General features: G+C 37.5%; 2 protein-coding genes across 2 annotated transcripts in view; one reads left to right on the top strand and one right to left on the bottom strand.

Annotated features, from left to right (window-relative positions):
* The window catches only part of stx8 (syntaxin 8), a 32,319-nt gene extending 21,329 nt beyond the window's left edge, over positions 1–10,990 (top strand). Inside the window, exons 7-8 of the mRNA XM_028017341.1 lie at positions 3,234–3,335; positions 10,307–10,990. Coding sequence (XP_027873142.1) covers positions 3,234–3,335; positions 10,307–10,371 — 167 coding nt within the window. The 3' untranslated portion in view covers positions 10,372–10,990. The remainder of the gene's footprint in view (positions 1–3,233; positions 3,336–10,306) is intronic.
* A 503-nt stretch (positions 10,991–11,493) lies between these two features.
* Positions 11,494–21,809, bottom strand: part of LOC114144470 (netrin-1) — a 72,086-nt gene continuing 61,770 nt past the window's right edge. Inside the window, exons 6-7 of the mRNA XM_028017340.1 lie at positions 19,270–19,344; positions 11,494–15,104 (exon numbers count right to left, since the gene is read on the bottom strand). Of these exons, the coding sequence (XP_027873141.1) occupies positions 14,776–15,104; positions 19,270–19,344 (404 nt within the window). The 3' untranslated portion in view covers positions 11,494–14,775. The remainder of the gene's footprint in view (positions 15,105–19,269; positions 19,345–21,809) is intronic.

Below are 21,809 nucleotides of genomic sequence, written 5' to 3'. Positions count from 1 at the left end.
TTACTTCTTTCACAGCAAATGAAATCAACTCATTGTTTTTCTTCGTTTACTTTCAGTCACTCTTCAGAGTCGAAGTGGGACATTCTTTAGAGACTGCGCCTTAATTTTATTTATTTCAGCTGAGATCCTGAACATGTCTTCAGATGGCAGATCCAAACCTGAGCCAGAAGCTGTCATATGTGAAAGAGAGAGTTGTAACTGGAAACTGGGAATTATGTTGTTAGACACAGCATAATAATATCCTGAACTGAAAGGCTGTTTATATGAAAAACCAGTAAGTGGTTTTTCATCCTTCCTGAAATAAATAGCATGTTTCATTTCAGCTACAGCTAGAGACTGAGTCACATCTCTTGTGAATTTAAGTTATTCATCATTGAATCGAGATGCTACAGTTTGGCCAAAACTGAATCAGGAAACTTGGCACCCACTCAGTATCAGCTTCCTTTATGACTAGTTGGAGTGGCATGCAGCACAAATGGCTCCATATCTACACCCTTTCCCTGACAGTAAAGGAAGAGGTTTCCTCGGTCTAAATTGCTGCCTGATGCTTACATGATGAGGTGGGAGTCTCCAGAGACACAACATACCGCAGCCTCACATCTCCAGTCTCCCCAACTCCCTCGTATTCCGGCGCTGCCACATGTTTCACTTTATTTTTTCCACATTTGTGCCTCTTAATTACGCCATATCAGTCAAAACACAAAATATCTTGTGTAATAGGGATGACTTATGTTTGGACAAATGTTCTGCAAAGGAATGAAAAAGGAAAATGCTGGGAACAGCTTTGGGCTACATAACTGGGAAATCAGTCATGTCGCCCAATTTTTAAGGAACAATAAAACCTTGAATCACGCAGATTTTACCATTAAACAACAGCAAAAAGTAAGACCGTCTTTTTAAGTATATTTCCAATTAAATGTGACTTTGGTTGAATTTTTATTTAGACTTTAATGTGACATGACTAACAGCCCAACTACATTGCTCTGAGATTTGTTTTTTCCTTGTCCTTTCAAGAAAATTGGCGCTATAAAGTACTTGCTAAGACCAATATTGCACCAGCAGGAGGCGATAATGTCAAAATCAGCTACATCAAAATTCAGAAGTAGATTCTACAATGCCAGTTTGTCTCAGATCAGAAGTAGATTCTACAATGCCAGTTTGTCTCAGACGTCGGGGCTTGGATACGGAAATTACATCATATCAGAGCTGAGTAGGTCAAGGTGAAATTCGGAAAATAAGGGGATTTATTGATTGTTGTAGTGCTAACTGCTTTACCAATAAAACCCAATAAGTGTATTTCTCTCGTCTTTATGTGTTCAAATTGTAAAAGAAGATTTTCACAAATAGAAGTCATACATTACTTGTTTAATGAAATATAAATCGTCAGAAGTTTTAACATATATTATTTGGTACTCTGAAGTCAAGTGTACTGAGTTCCCCCTGAAGTTGTAACTCCAAATGTGAAGATGCTTGCCAAAAATGCCCAAGTTCAGTTTTCCAACATGGCTGCCGGGTATATAAAATGTAGTGGAAGTTGCAAGCAAAGAGCTATTTACTATTATTAAATCATTATATATTATAATGGATAAACCACTGGTACTTAAGGTTTTGCACATCCGTTGTTTATAAACAGGTTCATCATGTGTTTGAAAACACAAGATGGAGCAAAATACTTGGTTAGTGGCTTGTGTTACTAGTAATTGTCACCACAATAATTGGCAACTATCACTGGTTTCCAACTTGCTGCTAAAATTTGCACAACGTGGGTGTGTTGTCATTCCCAGATTTAAGCTCTAACCTCTGGGAAAAATCGAATGCGGCTCACACCTGCACATTTCACTGCTTTAGAAGCGCAAGTATTGATTGCTCTGCAACCTCCCAACTTTTCCAGCCAAAATTCCGACTTCATTTGGAGTTCTTGTTGCATTCCTGACTGGAAGCTTGAAAAGTCCAACCTCTCTGTTCAAGTAGAGTCTTAAACTAAAGCAGTGTGAAGCAAAATATTTGAAGGACTTCTTCCAAAAATTTGTAGCTGATGTTCTTTTTTTTTTTTATCCTTTCTTCCTTGTCTTAGGAAGGACAAAGGAGAAAGCTCAAAGCCAAACCTTTCGAGCTTGTCTTTGAAGTGTAATGAAACTCCAGATAGATTTTTGAAGTGTCTTTATATGTTTTGTAGAAGTTTGTTAAAAAAAAATTCTTCCCTTTAAGAAAATGTCTGTTTTCATGTTCTCTGATTCGTATTGAAATACTTCTGTTATTGCATTTTGTCACAAAAAAAATCAACTGGAGGTGCTGTCACAGAAATGTTTTTTGTAAAATACTCTTGTTGGTGTGGAGAAGACCTGCAGTACACTTATTCACAACCAGAATTTACCTTTCCTCGACACAGAAAATGTTTTTCCGTTCTTTTATCCGTTCATATTTCTCATTTTCTTTGGACTTTTTATATTCCGAAGGCTACTGCACAGCACCCATCAACACAGTAGGTGCAAAGATAAAAAGCAGGCCATCAATCTGCAGCTCCAGACACACAGACCCTTGCTTTTTTATTCAAGTTGTGTTCTGTTGTAAATCTGCTGATTTACAACAAGAGCAATGAGGCATGTTTTTGCTGAATGCGTTTTCTCATATGGTTCTCACTGTGTTTATTCACAGCTTCCTGTTAATGAGACAGTTGGAATCAGGAGAGAGGCTGACGGGGTTTCCTTTACAGAAAGAGGGATTGTTTTAGCTAATTTGAGTTTTTTGTGTTTATTTTAGCATTGCTTATCAAATTTGTAGAGGTTGCAGTTATAGTTGTATTTACTTGTTTTTAAGTTTGTCCGTATTAAATAAATCCAGTTTTCTGTTTTTTATTGTGGAGCTAGAGCATGGGGAATGCCATGTCAGCACAGCGGCTCTCGCAAATGTTGTTGGCATCAGTTTAAACGAGCTTCAAGTAATCAAATCTTTTCTACCGGAAAAATCTTGTCCAATGTCCAACATTCGCAGAAACGCAAAGTCTCATTAACAACAGATTCAGGCACAATGGATTAGCCTTGTTTCAACGCAAAATGTAGCTTTATATACAGAGTCCTGTCTTTTCACTAAAGGACCAAGCATGCATTTAAAAATATTCCCATTGTCCAACATGGAGAAAAGGTTTTTTGTGAAAATTTAGCTTCAGGAATTATTAAAAATTGCCATCAGTGAGTATAAATACTTTTCTTCTTCTTTTCCTGTCTTTGTCTCAGAAATCATTGACGACCTTGCACATCTCGTGGACAAAACAGACGGCAGGATTCGGAATGAGACACGAAGAGTGAAGCTGGTAGATACCAAGTCAGCGTCATGTGGTGAGCCTCACTTACATCCCTTCACATTTAACAGGACCCTGGATAAAGATGTGTACCAAATAATACAAAATCACTGGTATCACAAATAGTTACACTTATAAATAATGTGCAAGTTACAAGTTGATTTTCTTGTTCTTTTGTCTCGTTTTAAGTGTCTAGGAGCTTTTATTTACCCACAGCTTCCTATTTCCCTTGGTAAATGACATGAGACAGTGGCCTATTTCTCTTTACTACTCCTCAAAATGGTAAAGACAAGAGAACATGCCATTAAAGTGAGGCAGATGCACGCTAACATTCATAAGCCAATGAATGGCTCCAAGAAAATAGCTCTGTCTTTGCTTGAGCTATTTTTCAAAAAAGATATGCACATCAATGTGTAAGATGAGCTTGTATTTAGCTTAACTAAATACAACTTAGTCTGTAATTGAAAATTGTTCTTTACCTTCACTCCTTATCCAATTTAACTGTAATTTTTTTTTACAAAACTGTCAGCTTCTATATGAGCAAAGCTGGTACGGACAAAATCCAAAGGATTTGCTGGTGTGATTCTCCAGGTTTTTATTGTTGTTTTATAATACAATGTATGTCACACTGTTCAGATTTTGATTCGTAAATAAATTATTTTCTTCACAATAGTGCTCTAATTTGGGTTGGTCTATCACATAAAATCCATTGATGTTTGTGGTTGCAACAAGATAATACAGGGGTACCTGTGCAGAGGACTGTAACTGTACAAAAATGTGTCCAATTAGTTAAGCTAGTGGTAGTGGGCTGTTGTTTAGTTGGCCGAAAGCAGAAAGCATGGTGGGTAATGAACCTGAGAACATGGAGATGATGAGATCAGGCCTTGGCGCATGTTGTTGCTGGATGGTGAGCTCTGCTTATCACGCCTCCTAACATGCTGCAGGCTTTTAAAGGAGATGTCTTGATGAATCCCACAAAGTCACACATCGGGTCATGTCATCAACTTCTTTAAAACTCCACATGTTGTAGGACCGAGGAGTTTCCTGAAAAAGTTTTGTAAAGGCCTTTTGGCCTCTTTACCATAGATCAAATTTGTTTTCATCATTTTCACAAAGAGCCTTTGTGTTTTTTTGAAAGAGAAATGTTAGAGGGAAATGGCTGTGATAGTTAGCTGACGAACACCATCCTTTGGAGTAGGCAGTCTCAGCAAAGCCCTTGTTTTCTTTTTTCGCCTTGTGAAATGTCAGTTTCTGTTGCCCTGGCTGAGGCTGCATTGTTTTGACCCGGCTAACGTTCCGTCGCAGACAGAAACAGAGCTTGCGAAGGGAAGGTCAGCCTGCAGAATTCCTCTTTTTGTTGCTTGTGTTCCCATGGTGGCTGAGTATTGGTTTGTTTGACAATCCCAGAGATCCGCCTGTTGTTTGGTTCAACATGTTTCTTTTTGCTTTCCCTCCGATTGAGGTCGGAGAATATTTATGGCTCTAGTTTGTGCAAGTCTAGTATGTTTAGGTACGGTTCTGTGAAAATATTAGGACAATATATGAAAAACATGTATAAGAAGTTGTATTCCATGTATTGGAAGTTAGATTAGGGGCAACTGTGACTCACTGGGAGGAGAGTCGTCTTTCAATTAAAATACTTGATTTCAGCTCCTGCTCCACTACATGTTGATGTGCCCTTGAGCAAGGCACTTAACCCATTTTTTACTAAATTTCAAGTCAAATTAAAAGGCTCTTTCTTTCACTCTTAATAATTTCTCCTTACTGTACAGTCTTATTTTGCTGTTTTTCAAAGTTACCCATCTATCTGCAAATTGTTGAAGGAGTGTATATGAATGTGTAGAGTTAAAGCTTTTTAAGTGGTCAGTTCGACCAGATAAAGCTTAATCCGTTTACTATGTTAAAATCAGTTTTAATAGCTCTGAAAAAAGTCAAGTCATGTAATCCAAAAAAGAAAAAAAAACATTCTAAAAGTCATTGTAAATGTAATTTTGAAAATTGAAGACATTCAATGAGAATTCAAAATAATTTGAAATCAGACATTCTTCTGTCTAAAAACCTGTCCCAGCAGGTTTACCTTTAAAGCAGACCACAGGGTCCTAAAGGAAGTCTTCAAAATCCCTAAAATTTTGCTGTTGTAAATTTCTTACAGAATCTACAGCAGCTGTACAAGCTGAAATAGTACAAGTTCAACTTTAATGGAAGGTGTACAACATATTAGGACAGGTAATCACATTATTTGGACCTAAGAGCAGGGGACATGTTGGCTGTGGACCAAATACGGCATTTAAGGCTCCATGGTAACTGTGGGGCACAGAGGTGGAAGTGTCATGGTTTGGGGATGTGACCAGAATCCACCATGAGTCCTAGGTGAGGTTATATGTAAAAATACAAAATTAATCGGAAGCAGAACTTAATCTTATAACACAATAGTGACTAAAAACTTAGTAGAAAATTGACTGTCTGAGAAGTAAAAAAAAAAAAAAAAGAAAAGTCCTGGGCCTAGTCAAAACCCAGATCATGACTTCATGCCAATGCTGTGGTGTGACTTGAAACACATCCCAGGTTGAGCAATGAAGAAGTAAAGGCTTCATGAGGAAGCCCAATTTTTTCAAACCTGTACATGTGATCTCTGTATGTTGGTATTGCATTTATGTTTTATGCTATTTTTCTGTATTTAGAAAGTATACATGCACATGTCTGCTGCAGTTGTGGGTTTTATGCTTCTTGCCTTCGGGGACGGAAAATTCCCCTTCTGATCCTCTTCACTCTCACCTCTACGCCTTCGCTCGCTTTCGTTCATTCATCTCTGTCGTCCCTCTGTTCACCACCTCAGTTGTTTGACACTCATGTCTGTGTTAAGCAAAGAAAGAAGTGAAAATACTGCATGCCACAGATTGTTCGAAGGGCTTTCCCTCTTTTGCTCTAGCAGTGTGTTTATAATTCCTTAGCTGTAAGGCTTTATTTATTTTTAAAAGCTCTGTTCATCCAAAAGCACTGTTTGATATTATGTCTGACGCGTCCCTGCAAAGGTAGGATAGTTAGGGTATGACAGCAGAGCATACTTAGCATTGCTGTTGCTCTGCTCACCGTAAATGCTTTAGTAGTTTTGCTGCTCTAACCGTGTAATGATGCACATCATCTTTTAAGTCAGGAATAAATCTTGTGGCCATTTTTCCTCTTGCACAAATTTCTTCCCTAAAACAATCATTTTACTTTGATACATTCAGAAATTGACATTAATAGATTTTGGTTTCTTCTTATTACTTTTTTCTTTAGAACATACATGGCAATTTATATTTCTAATATGGTAAATATTACCATGTTAGAACAAAACAATATAAATCAACCTTTAGGAAATTCTAGCATAGTGAATTAAACGTTAAAAAGATTAAACTATTACTTTTATTATTTAATAAGAGATTGATAAATAATTAGGATATGTTCATGTGGTAATTTAGGCCTAAGGAAAAACAATAAAGGTGTGGAATCCTAACCTTAGAGGTTCGAGGTGACATAGGTGTTGGGGATTTGTTTAGAAAGTATTTATTTTAGTTGGTAGAGAATTGACTTGGACTTGTGAAAGACTTGAGACTTGATTTGGAAGAAATTACTTGTGATCTGTGTTACAAAAACCAGAAATGCCTCAAATCTCTGATTGTTGTACATGCTAATTTTCTTTCAGCTGAAGGTCAGGAATAAATATCACAGACATTTGTCTTGTCATAAATTGATCCGCTAACACATTTCACCAAACAGCAGTGGTTTGAGAAACCACTATAGATACTTTACATGCTTCTGTTTCATCCTGCAAGTAGTTTTGATTCAACACCAACAACAAAAAAACTTCTGACTCTAGAGCCAGAGATGTTTACATCAAGTCTTTTGAACACAGGTCTAAGTCAATTTTGATGTAATTCTTTCTTTTTTTTTTTATTGCAACACAAGTGCAACTTGAATCGGAGTCTCAAAATTAAGATGAGAGCCATGCTCAGCTATTGTTAAGGAACAAAACTTCCTTAAAAAAAAAAACCCATAAATTTTTCTACAAACATTTCAAGCACAGATCTACTTCTGTTACAGTTGGATGAACTGGATACACAGTCATTACCACTTCTGTCAGCTTTGGCAGAAACTAACAAGGGTTTTTTAGTTTAGTTGGATCAGTGTGTCAGATTAGTCTGTAGGACTACAGGATCTGTTGTAGTGCAATGTGAGTTAGAAGATCCTCAACACACAGCATCACTTCATGATGACTCCAATTGACTTAGCTAATCCCCAGCTTGTAGAGCCACTTCAGCAGCCCTATAAAACCCAGAGGTGACTTAAATCCCAACTAAGTTACACATTCAGTACTACGGGAGATTTCAGAGGAAACTTTCCCCGAGTATTGCTGTGATTTGGATTACCGTACTTTAACTACAACTGCAGCACTAGTGTTTGTGTTGATTTAATTTTCTCCTAACATTTGTGTTATTTCTTATGCATGTTAGGATGTGTTGGTGGAGAAAAAAAGAAGCAATAATATTTAAATGTTTAAGTTGTTTTATATTTTTGATCAAGTTTTCACACCGGTGATGTTTTGATTCCTACATAGTTTAGCCTACTTGTGAAATACTAGATAGATTAGTTTAGTTTATACCTGACGAGGCAATAGTTTAGGCTTGGTATTAGGTTAAAGTATTAGGCTTAATGAAGTAATGGCATCCAAACTAATCATTCTTTTTTAAAAAAAATATAGAATAGAATTCAACTTTATTGTCATTGCATTGTCACAAGTACAAGCAACGAGATGGAGTTTGCATCTATCCAGAAGTGCTCTACGAGATATAAATATTTATTTACAGATGAGACTATGTAATATGTTTCTACTCTTTTTTTATTATTATTATTATTATTTAGAAGGTACCAGAGTCACCAATGTCTTCTCTGGTCATATGGAGCAGAGAAGTCATTCAATTCTACACCTCCTCTATCTGTTGCTGCACACTGCCAACAGGCTGGCTGAAAAACATCCACTATAGCTGTTTTTTTTGTTTATTCAAAATGTTATCCACAGAAATTTTTGAAAATGAGCCCTAAAAACTACATGAGCATCTGTTTAATACAAGTCGTTGGTAAATTTAATACAATTTGCAGAAAACTCCGAAACAGAAGATCCTTGACTTAAATATCTGTTGATTTGCATGTGTCAGAGAAAATATGGATAATTTAAGAACATTTATTGATACGCCATCTTTTTCTTAATGTCCTATGAATAAACAAACAAACAAACAAACAAAAAACTCATTAAAGTTTTTGTCTGTTCCAGCTTTGTTTCCAGGAACATCTCCATGTTAATCTTAACAGAAAATATGTCCCCTTCCTTTAGGGGTCATGCTCGCCTTTTGTGGTCCAAAAAGTCTTTGAACTCTGAGCGGGGCGGCAGCTTCAGGGGGCGGGGGTCTCTGTATGGTCAGGACTCTCACCAATTATCATTTTCTTTCTGTGATTTGTCTTACGGATGAACCCAGGCTTGTTCCTGCAGGACTCCTGGGTGGTCAGCCTGTCAGCAGACACCAACCATCTCCCTCAGCAGGACTGTCACAGCACCGCCCTAATCTATCGGGGATGCCAGGCCCAATATTGTCATGAGACCCCAGGAGTCCCTCTGAGGGCGAGGAGGGCCATGTTTAGTTGCCGGGGCAGACAGTGACGGTGCAAGGACAAAAGAAGGGTGGGGTCACTTTGGGTGTCAACTGTGGCTTTATGAGTGACTATTATGTGAAGTTGAAGAGTGTGAGAGCCTTGCTCCACAGTAATGCATGCATAGCTTGCAAAGCTCATTCCTTGATGCTGTTGTTGCTATGGATTGAGAGGTGGAGTTTCTGTCAGATGTTGGATCAGGATCAATGAAATTCTTAAGTCTGAATCCAATAAGCATTGGGTTTTGCTTACATATCATTTACATGCAAACAAGGATAATTGCAGTAAATTCTGAGGTGCATTTTGCTTTTAGCTGGAGGCGTTTAAAGAGTCATCACAAATGTCGGAGCAAATGTTTCTGCTTTGACATTTACATTTAGCTCACATATGTTGGGGATTAGTGGGGAGAGGTGTTGTGTCGTCCGGCGATAACGCCTAACATGCACGTCCTGTGTGAACACCTTCCACTCAAACAGAATAAAAACACAAAATGCTCAAGTTATTACCTACATATGGAAAAACAACAAAACATAAGCCCTCCATGTTTTAGTTTACTTTAAAAAACTAAATAAATAAGGCAACTTGCAGTGGAACAATAAGACTTTCAAAGCCATCTGGACCCCCTTTAACTCTAGTTTATCCCGCATGGCTTAAACCTTGCCTTGACTTTTCACCTGTGGGACAAACAGCCAATTAGGCAGCAGAGGGGGGAGTGGGAGTAAAAAGCACAAGAATGAGAGAAATGTAACGCTAAAAAAATGGTTGGGCAGTTGGACAGTTTGAGTGAGAGGGCCAACAGCTGTGATCAGTACTTCAGCACCTCAGTAAAAGTCACATAAAAAGCGACATCAATGCAACCTTGATAGAGGTTTGCTGGATTTTATCTGTCCAAAAATGCTACTTTCAGATGGAGCAAATGTTGAGTTAAATGTCCCATTTTACATGCTTACACTCCTCATAAACATCAGGCCATCTCCTGCAAATGTTAAACTCAATATGTTTGTATTTTAAGAGAAATTAATATATTTTAAGGAGACTCTGGATCGGGTTTCAAATTGTTGGTGTAAATGAAATGTTTCATTGGACAAAAAAAACCATAAAAATGTTGGCATTTCAGCTAAAGAGGTTAGTTTCAAATCCTAATGATAATTCCTAATTAAGTTTCAAGATATTCGGCGATGATAGACCTCCTGGCCTCCCCATTGTATCTGAGTTGATATGACATAATTTGAGTTTTGATGTCTTTGGCAATCAGCAGAGGTTTGTCGCCTTCTCTTACTGCCTTAATCTCATCCTTCTCTGTTTTTCCTTTTGCCCGCTCAGGGATGCTGGTGGTGATCGTGCTGCTGCTCATAGCCATCGTTGTGATCGCTGTGTGGCCCGTGTAGCAGATGGCGGCGGTGGCAGCGGCGGCTGTGGACCAGTTTAAATCACAGATGCTCACTGAAATACTGTCTTGGGTCTTTTGTTTATTCTCTCTTTCTGATCACTGGAAACTATCCAACTAAAAGAATGTGAAATAAAGTTTTCTTCCTTTAGCAGCACAAATGCTTGTTTTTATACTGTGGGCAGAAGAGGCTTGAGGACGTTTCCTTTTCTGTCCTGTAAATATTGTGGGAATATAAATCGTCTTTTACTGTAGTGAACGTAATGTTTGAATCATTGCATCCACTGATCATCTGGATGTTAAATTATTTGGCAGATTGAGAACTATTTTTTTTATGTAATTTAGTCCAAACAGCAGAACCTCCTGCAGGTCTACAGTATTTCTGTGGCTGGACTCAGGTTTACATCAGGTAAAGTAACCTTCCAATATTCACATTCACATTTATTTACTCATGCATTGCTGTAGCAACTGTAATAATGTAAGTTTGCTAGGACTTTCTAATGTTTATCGAACAGACTGTAGCCAGAACTAACAGCTCGACTGTGTTATTAACATGCCTCTGTTACTTCCTGTTTAATCAGCTCTGCTTGTAATATCTAATAAATGACATTTTCAGTTAATAGTCCCTTGATACCTGTCTGTCTGCCGTCATGTCAGAGACTCGTCATGCTTCTCTGGAGTGCTGGAGGGTTTGGTAACGTGATATTTAGTTGGAGTGGGCTGCTGACATAATTTCTGCACACATGAACCACATCTTCATTCTACGGTGCCTGAAAAAATATGCAGACCCATTTACATCCTGTCACATTATAATGCAAACGATAACATAGTTTATGGGGATTTTAGTTGATAGACCAGCACCAAATAGCTGTGAAGTAGAAGCAAAAGTCTGAAAAAAATGTGTATTCATCCCCTTCTAAAACAGCTCAGAAGTCACCTAAATTGTAAATATGATCCACATAATGTAATGTTAGTACAAGTACAGCTGTTGTAGAGCAAATTGCAACATGGCGGGTTGTGGAGAAGCTTAAATCAGGATTAGATTAGACTATAAAACAATATGCCAAACTTTGAACACATCAGCAAAATGGAGAAATAAAGAAATCACAGCAACAAAGACAAATAATCTGTCAATGTAACAAGTTTATTTCAACTGATAATCTGAATTTAGTTCTACCAAGTTTGTGTTCAGTAGTTATTTTCCTTCTTTAATGTCAACAATCTAAACAACCACATACAGGTAATAAAAAAAAAGTTGAAAAGACAAAATCCACAATGTCTTGTGTCATTAAATATATTCATATATAATAACCATAATATATTAGTAGGCATTGTAAAACAACATTGCTAAACGTCTTTGCAATGGTGACAAGAACATTTACAATTCATAGTATGAACACAAAGCAAGGCTTTGATGTGTTTATGGCGTTTCATCGGGGAGGCTTGTCAAACCATTGCTCTACAGACTGCTGGAAAAAGTACAGCATGAGGCTACAGAGATGAGAGAAGTGTGATTAGAGGTTAAAATTCATCAGCTGACAATAAAACTAAAGTATTTACCAATGAAAGGCAAGAGTATGCAAATATGCTCCACGTTCATGAACAGCCCTAAATCTTTAGAGCATGATCATTCAAATACAAATCAAACACTAGATGTATAGTTAAATCAGAATAATGTCAGTCATCTGTTTGTCAGGCATCTATTGCAGTCAAACCCCTGTTATTAACACCATGGCTTTATAAGGATGTATAAGGCTCTGTTATACTAGATCTCCTCCGTCGCTCAAACATAACTGAATCTCTGTTAATTCAGAAAACCCCATTTTTGTAGGTGAGTGCGTGTGATTCTACACTTTGCAGTGTAAGAGCATCATCAGAAGGAATCATGCAGATTTTGATTTCTGTGTTGTACAACTATTGTATAATTGTATTGTAAACCTTATGAGCTGCTACTCATACTTTTTTCTTCCTGCTTGTTCTACATGTGTTCTCATGTTTCTCCCTTCTCATTGAGAAATATCACAGCATCTATTTGAGAGCACGGCAAATATATTTCTGGATATTTTGCCATGCATCCTGAAAAACTTTCAACTTCCTTCGATCTCTCAGAAGGCAGATTAGGTGCATTTTGGAGGTGTGCGTGCTAGTAGCCGAGCAAGTAGCGACCTGTAAACGTTTGCATTTGCAGTCCGCTGAGAGCCTAATTAAACTTCACCGACGAGGTTATGCATGTGATTTTGAGAGGCAAGAAACTGTTTATTCCTGGGTTTGTTTTTGTTGATGTTGTCTTTCAAAGATCGATGCATTAATTATTTATGTTTTACATAACCTGAGCTCTGCGACTTTCTTCCTCTCAAGAGAAGTGAACTGTGTACAAACAGATGAGCAAAGTGGTATCAACAGGCAGATGATTGCCACCCATTCCACCTTGTGCAAAATGTTGAAGTGAATGGTCTGTGTCCTTATAGTCAATGTGCATTCTTGCATTGATGTCTGCAAAAACAGTAAAAATCTGAGAAAACATTGCAAATGAAGGTGGAGATAAATAAAGTTATCCTCTTACTAAAGGTCCTGTATATAATGTATATATGCATCATGAGGTACTAAGATAATCCTTTTGTGGTTTCCATTTTCCTGCTTTTTGTATCTTTGTTCCTGTAGTTAGTTACTTTTCTACTTATTTTAAACTTTAATGTAAGTTTTAATGATCTGCTGTCAGCAGTATAGTATTTATGAGTTTGTAAAACATCTGAACCCTTACAAATGTGACATGCAGTACTGTTTGCTTTTTGCTGTTTACTGTCTTCTTTGTAGCAAAGATGCAGCTGCAATTAAGTATTTTTCACTTTCTAAATAGGCGACATGCATTACATTTTGTTGCAAAACAAAGACTGTATCCATGTCCCGTATTCTTTATTTTTGTTATCTTTACTGTTCCAAAAAATATTTTAAGATCTGATGTAAAAACTCATGTAAAACTGCGAGTGGCCTCTGGTCGATAAGCTGTTTGAAAAAGCAAGTCTCCTTTAAAAGCCAGTAATGAAAATTACTTGTTTAAATAAACTGATAAGAAATGAACTCTTCAAATATGAATTAAAATACAAAAGTACATTAAAGGAATAGTTCAGGACTTTTCAAGGATGTGCCAATGTTTTTGAACAAATGCATATATATAGATGGGGAACATAAAACATCTTTAGGATCAGGGCCTAAACATCCTTAGGTGTCCTGAGAGTGAACGCCTCACTCTCAGCCTTCACTCTCAGAACGCTGAGTGTGAGGCGTTCTAATCCAATATCAATATGTGACCTCACAAATGCACTTTTCAAAGAATGGCAATAAAATCTCCTAAACGTACTCTTGAGCCTTGTAGCCAGGCTTCAGAGAGGAGCTGAAGCTGTTATAGTTACAAATGTTGGACCATCTTATGAAACTCTATAGAATAAGTCCACATGTATACAAAGACAGACAAGAACATCTTTAAGTATCATACAGTTTACATTTTTGATGATTATTTGAGATGCTCTGACATATTGTCTGCTTAGAACCTATTAACAGAATCTCACTTGAAAAATCTCGAATTATTCCTTCAACAGCCACCTAAGTGATTTGACCGTTCTCAAATAAGAAGGGTGAATATGTACTCTTAGCATAACGCATCATAGCTTTTACGATTTAAGATGTGTAGTTGAGGAGTTTTTATAAATAAAAACTAAACTCTGTCCCTGTTCCTCTTCTTCCACTTGCATATTCTTAATCTTAGAACTCACGAAAAAGAAAACTGAGAGAATTATGATTGTTTAAACTGCAGATATTCCTGACTCGGAGCACACGAAAGACAACTACATGTATGTTGGTTTGACATAGCAACAGTAGCTTTCACAGCACGTACCTCAGATAAACGACAGCTTTCCATGAAACCAGTTAAAAATATGTGAAAAATACAGTTAAAAAAAACAATACATGCAGAGGCAATATTGCAGCTGTAATTAAGTGTCTTTTTGTCATTTGCACCAGCGTAGGATGTCCATAAAAAATTTGAGCATTCAATACAGGGTTTTCATACTAGAGTAAAGAAAACAAACACAAATAATGTTATATACTGGTAATAGGTGCAAATTCGCCAAATCCACAAGAGAGACGAACCTCAGGGTAAAATAAACCATGAAACCAAATCTGCAAGGTGACCTCCTTCAACAAAAGTTCACTAGAAAATACAAATCATCCTAAATAATTCTCTTCATGCTTCTACACAAAAAGCAGCAACATAAACAGTGTCCTCTGTCCCGGGTCCTCTGTCTCTCTCTGAGCTCACTTTCTCTCGTTTTTTTCTTCTTTTTTTTTTTCTGAGAACCTGTTGAGGATTCCTCTTCGTTCTCCAGCTTCCCCTCTGCTTGCTCCCCACCTATGGCTTCTTGCACTTTCCTTTCTTCTCACGCTGCTGGAACTTTCTCAGTCTGCGTGCCCACGTGTCCCTCCACTGGATGACCAGGCTTCCTTTGTCCGCCACCACTCCGGTCTGGCCGGGGGAGTCCTCGTCGTTCCCTAGCAGCAGGTACTTCTTCCCGGGCTTGATCTTGGGACACTTGCAGGCCACGTCTTTGGCACGGACCCATAAGAACTGGTCCCCCCTGCGGATGCGGCTTTCCCCCTGCTTGTAGACGGATATGATGTTGACGGTAAATTTCCACCACTCGCCAGCTTTGTCTGCCTTCAGGATGTGCACCTGGACAGCTGCAATGTGATATTGGAGGACAAAACATTCTTGGTTAACGTCAAGTCGATTTTACTGCTTTCAACACATGCACAACATATTTCTATTTACTTATAATACAGACTGGGGCCTCTTGTGATTTTTATAAAGCCTTTAAGCTACTTACCAACACATTACAAAAAGAAACCTGTTGACAAAAGATAAATCTGCTGTAAAAGAACACTGCAAAAAACACTAAAATTTACAAAGTACTTTAGTCTAGCTTCAAGAGCAAATTTCTAAATGCACTTGAAATATGACAAATGAACTTACAAGTAACTTTTCTGCAAGATTTAGGAGCTTGTTTTCAGTAAATAATTCCTTAATATTGTACTTTATAATTCTTTATAAAGTACTATTTCCATTGGCAGATTATTTCACTTATTACAGGAAAAATGTCTTGTTATAAGTGAATTTATCTGCCGATGGAACAAATACTTTTTCCATCAATATCAAGGAATTATTTACTTAAAACAATTCTCTATATTTTGCAGAAAAGTTACTTGTAAGTTAGTTTTGTCTTATTTCAATTGTACTAACATATTTGCACTAGAAACTAGATCAAAATTACTTGGTAAGATTTAGTGTTTTGCAGTGTACATGCAGTTACAGTATGTACAATAAATAACAGCGAACTACACTAAAGCAAATATGATCCTCTTTCAAAAATGGACATTTGTAGTTTACGTTCTTCTCTTAAACAAAGTGAAAAAGCCAGGTATGCAGCCCAGCTATAATATACAGCTCCACATGCACTTTGTCTATTATACTGACACAGCAGTGTGATCAGTAATGGGATTAGGAGGCAAGAGATGGCTATTAGAGACGTTAGCTGAGCAGACACTCAGGGATATTATGTGAAGAATGAACGGACGTGGCCCTCAGGGAGCAGATAGACGCTCATGGATCCTACGCCAGAATGTATCAATATGTATTATATTGACCAGATCTCTATTAAGCTCCATTAAGCTTCTCCTATAATTATGAGGGAGCTTTAAAGATGAACAATCATGTGATGGGGTCACTGCTTTCACCTTCAGCATTAAAGAGAAATCCGAGTACAGTGCAGGATTTGTATCTACAATCTCCAATCAGTGATCTAAAACTGTACATTTTCTTCTTTTTTTAAAATCTGAAACCTTTAATATCACACTCTGAACATAAGAATTAGATATAATATTTTCTGAGCAAGAACTTTAGTTTTTAGACTATTTGAGGAGCCCTATAAGCAGGAGAAGCCTTCTAGACCAAAACAACATTGTGTTGGTACGAGGTCTGATCCCACATTTTGGCTCAGGGTTTCCAGTCAAAGCATTTTTAACATGCTTTCAGAGAAGCTGAAACACTAGTCAGTAAAGTTTACAACGTTCAAATCAAAACATCAGCTTTATTAAGCAGAAGAACATTTTCCTCTTTAGGTTTTTTTCTGTGCACCTTTAAGTGGAATTATAGTGAAGTCTAAATATCAATGAGTCGCATCAAAACAGACTAAACATGCTAACGTTATCCTTGCACTTGCCTTGCTCAACATGAAAATATCACCAGCAGGAGCAAGATATGCTTTTAGAGGACTGTGTCTGAAAGTGTTGAGTCTGATATATTGTACTATAAGCTTAATAAATTACTGGTGATATTGAGGTCATCATTATTTGTACAGTAAAATTTTTTGCATTCATTTCCTTATTCTGAAGCTAATAGGCTGGGTTTGAGCATGGCTTCAATAGGCGTGTTGCCTGGAAATTTCATGCTCTAATTTCTTAAAGCGATCTCTCTCTTTTTGGCTAAACTCCAGCATTTTATTAAATCATATCAAAGAAAATTGTGTGTATTTTTTATTTAGCTCTATGTGTAAAATAGGGAGCTATGTTTTCCCTATTTTTAAGTTTAGTTTTTAGTTTGAATTTAATTCTCAATTTCGCTTAAGTTAAGAGTGATCTGAGGGTGACCCAGGCATCTCCTTGTGTCCACCAGCTCATCTTTGCATTAGGTCAACAACTACTGGGGAGACTGGAGTGGATAAACTGGTTATAGCCAGGGTTCTGCTGAGATCAGACATTTCAACCCTTATCTTGCACCCCACGGTAGCTTGTAATGCTTTCCATGGGCCTGGATACAAAGCATCGCAGCATGGTTTTCTGGCACAGCATGGAGCTCGAGCTTCCTGCTGATCTTTTTTAAAACACTCCAAAGCTTTCCTTCTTCTGAGACAAATTCAATAGATCCACACTGAGTTTGACTTCTGCTCAGATTTCCTATACTTCACAAGGATTTTGTTCCTCTCCTGAATCACATTTTAGTATGTTTTTGTAAGCTACTATAGTGTGTATTTCAAACCTAGATTGCGCTAGTAAAGGCAAAGCAAATGACTGAATCTGCAGCAAAGTCTGTAACCTAAATTTGATTAAGAATCTGTGGAACAGCTTATTCACAGACGCTCTACGTCCAGTCTGACTCAGCTTCAGCTGAGTCACAAAGAAGAGTTTCTGTATCTATGCATGCAAGCTAATGCATAGATACAGTAGAGACACACCCAAAAAACAATAATACTTGCAGCTGTATTTGCAGCTTCTACAACGTATTTACTCAGGGAGGCTGAATCTAAATGCACACCACACCTAGACCATTATTTGTTAAAATAATTTAATCTTCCACTGTAAAATTAAGCAGTAATTTTGCATTGGTTTGTCACGTAAAATTCAAAAGAGTTACATTGACGTTTGTGGTTATAATGTTCCAAAATGTGACAAATCGTGTTATAGAGACTTGAATACTTTCACAAGGTGCTGTAAGACCAGTAGCAGAGAGATGGATTAGTGAAAAAAAGTATTCATGCTTCAGTAGTTTAAACAGCAAAACCATCTTTTGTGTAGATCTGATCTGTTGTGTGCCAAAGCTAAATTACACTGATCCCTAGAGTTTGTTCTGACATGAGTTACACAGCTGCTTTAACCGGTCAGTCTCCTTAATGCGAGCAAATGTCTTGTATAGCTGCACACAAATGCTTTTATGCTTCAGCGGAGCCTTTATTTTTCTTTTCTTGATATTATTACAGCCATCAATCCGCTGCAGTTCACACAAAACGCATACCAAATCATCTGAGAGCTGTTCTTCAATGCATGGTCATCTTGGGTTGGGTGGATAGATGATGGACTGATGGTTCTGTTAGCAGAACATCATTTTACTCTTTTTAAATAAATGTCTTCTCCTAATGGTAACTGCCAACATTTTGTGTTCACTTTGACTAAAATTGATGTAAAATTTCCCTTTAATCAGACATTTTTACAAAATGCAGACTCTCACTACTGCCCCGATTTTGATGTAGTTCCCCCAGAACCAACAGCAAATGATCCAGAGGCCCAGCTTTTCTCACGACACCACCAGTGAGGTAGACCTGGGTTGAAGAGGAGGTGTCTATAAGCTGACCCCTAACTCCTCCAAATCCCAGCGGAACAAAGCCCGGACCTATCCGTCAAGCTCCTGAAGTATGCTGCGGGACGCCCCCGGTTTGGTTCAGTGGCTCTGCAGCCTGACTTCAATCAGGGGAGGGGACGCGGGCGACGGTGGGAGAGGGGAGAGGTCATATGTCTTATCCACACCTTGAATGGTGTGGCAGACTGATGGTCGCAGGAATGCAGCACGGGACGCTCTGGTTGTGGGGGGAAGTAGGCTGATCCTTAATGAGGATCTCTCAGTGAGCCCCCACTGTCTGTCTCGCTGCGCAGATAATCACCACACACACACACCCACACACACACCCCACACACACACACCTCTGTCTAATTCTATTTCCCGCTCCTTCCTTCAAGCTCTCTTTCTGCCCCTCTGTTTGTCTGCTCATCTCTTCATTGCTCAAAGATCTGTTTGATTCTTTGTCTGTTTTGATTCTTTACTCAGAGCTAAAGTAGGAAATCGGTAAAACTGTAAAAGCTCTTTTGAATAAACCGGGCCTGTGACTGCGAAGGAAATTGAAAGGAACTCTATGGCTTAGAATAAAAAGTAACATTTACAGAAATTTTTTTTAGATTTATTCATTGATATCTAAGGTTTATTCTACTTGCTCCAAATTTTTAAAATTCTGCTAAGAACGTGTTATTGGCAAACTAACAATAAAAATGAATTTAATGACCAGTGTTTTGTCTGACTCACCATAATCCTTCTTGCAGTACTTCTTCATGTTGATTTTCAGTTTACCTTTTGATGCTTTACAGTAAGAGTCACAGTCTGTTGGAATAAAAAAAAGATTATGCATCAAGGACACAAGGAAAATAAAGACATCAATAACACAATTGAATATTTTTTAATAATCTATGGTTGCTAATGCATAACTTCAAAATTAGTCAATGCTGAATTAACTTTACTTGATTTCAGTTACATTAACATAAAGAGCAGGAAAATTAGCAAAAACAAACAAATTATATTTTTATATCAATGACAATTTTTTAAAATCATGTTAACCTTTTTATTAATAAATAATGTTGTGAATTTTATATATATATATAAACTTTATTTGGTTCTGATTAAGTTTTGAAACAATACAAACTGTATTGGTTCTATGGTAAAATCTGTGAAGTTGAAAAAATGTCCAAGTTATAAAAATATATTCACAATTCAGTAGATTAAATAACAAACATATTTTTGGATGATAATATAAAATATTCAATCAAGATAAAAGTAAACAAATAAAGAAATTAATAGTAATATAAAATATACTGTAAGTCTATCACTGTTTTTTCTTGGGGGTTTATGTTAAAATGTAGAAGTTATAATAATGTGCTGTATTTGTATTTTTGCAATAAGTTTTAAAGATTAATAATATGTATGTGTGTGTGTGTTTTGTGGAAATTTACAGTAGAAAAGTATGTATTTGTTACAAAATAAGTACACTAAAGTACATTGATTAATGGGTTGACAAATGATTTCTTTTTGATTGCTTTGTCTAACGTCCTCAGCATTGCTTTATGACATAATGTGTTCAGTGACAATTGTGCCATTTAACATTTACCCAAAGATTAAACACCACTTGCTCTCACTGTGTCTGAGGGATCAGGTCTGTGCAGACCTGCCTCACATGGCTTGTCACCCAAACGCCCCAATAAGAAACATAAAACTAAAAAAGTCTCCCAAGGAGGACCATGTCAAGCTTTCAGTTTTGCATGTGTGGGGGTGCTCAGAGTTGGCAGCTATTCCAGGGAGTGGAAGGTGTTGGGGGGGCGGTGAAGTGGGTCATTGCCACACAAAGGGAGGTCAGGAAGGAAAAATTAGCCATCCATGAAGCGTTAGGCAGGGGAGTCTTTTTTTCGCACAGGGTTGGGGGGGCGGCAGGCGGGGTGTCCACATTGGAGCCGTGAACAAATAAATACCTCAAGCAGGCTGTGGGCTTACCCACACTGCCTCACAGCTCCATGCTGTAGAAAAGCTGTCAAACACCCAGTGGTGTATGAATGAACACACTCTGAGAGCGCTTGCTGAAAGAGTCCTTGGAGTTTGTCACCTGGTTGCACAAGGCAGCAGATTTTTGCCTAGAAATACACAAAGGGCCTTGATTAAACAGTGTATGTTCTTTTTGCAATGATGGTTTGGACCTGCTGACAAAAATAATTACCTGTGATACTGTAATCGCAATGTGTGATGAAAAATAAAGTTAATACTCAAAGTATGAACCTGGGCAATATCAAGTTATGTTTTAAATTGGGCAAAGTTAAAGCACTGCAATAGTGGGGGAAAAAAAACGTGTTCTCCCTGACACTTTAAAATACAATGTTTTGCTCAGTGAGCACACAAATGCCACCAGTTCACTTTGCATCCACAAAACTCTTCAGTGTGGATGTTGCTACTAAGTAGGGAAGACGCAAAGTTAAACATATTCAAAAACAGTCGAGGAAAAATAGAATAATGAATTTGATAGGAAACTGTATTGTCACAGTGCAGACATGTCTGCGCTTTATTCAAGCTGAAGGTTGTCAAAAGACACAGGAAAGCTAAACATATTACTAGTAAGTCACTCTCACTATTTACAGCTTTTAACCTCTGACTGTCATGGAACATTACATATTTGCAGATGTTCCCAGTCTTTTGGATATCTCACATTTAATGCGATGCTTTTCATTTCTCAAGGCATAAACACTAAAACTGATGTTTGAGTAATGCCAGCTGCACTGACCACACTTGTTTTTAATATGTTTTCTAAGGAGAGTTTAAAATAACAAAAACAAACTAATATTTTCTAAAACATTAGCAAAACCCTTAGCAACTTCTCTGTGAAGCACACTGTGTGACGTCACCTCTGATCCTCATGTAAATAAATAATGATTGTTCGTTCAAATTCAAATTCAAAAATACTTAATTGGGAAATCCCAAATGGAAATAAAATGACAGGAAGGCCATGAAAAAAAATATATGTTGAATGCCTCTTAAGCTATAGTTTGTAATGAGAAATTCGAATCAGACAAAACTGCTATTCTCACATCAAACCTTTTTCAAAAATTGGGAGTTTCAAAATTGCTCAAAGAACTTAACTTATAAATGCCGGGGAGAAATCCCTTAATTTCTGCTCCCTTTGTCTATTCTCACCAGCTGATACAGATATGGTGAAAGAAACCTAAATGGGTCGTTTGGACAGAAAGTTGTAGGATGTTGTTTGGCTGATGGAAGAAGGATTTCTAAATATAAACAAACCTCACAGATAT

The sequence above is a fragment of the Xiphophorus couchianus genome, chromosome 5, assembly GCF_001444195.1.
Source record: "Xiphophorus couchianus chromosome 5, X_couchianus-1.0, whole genome shotgun sequence".
Lineage (NCBI taxonomy): Eukaryota > Metazoa > Chordata > Actinopteri > Cyprinodontiformes > Poeciliidae > Xiphophorus > Xiphophorus couchianus.
This window is presented reverse-complemented; position numbering and strand designations above follow the sequence as displayed.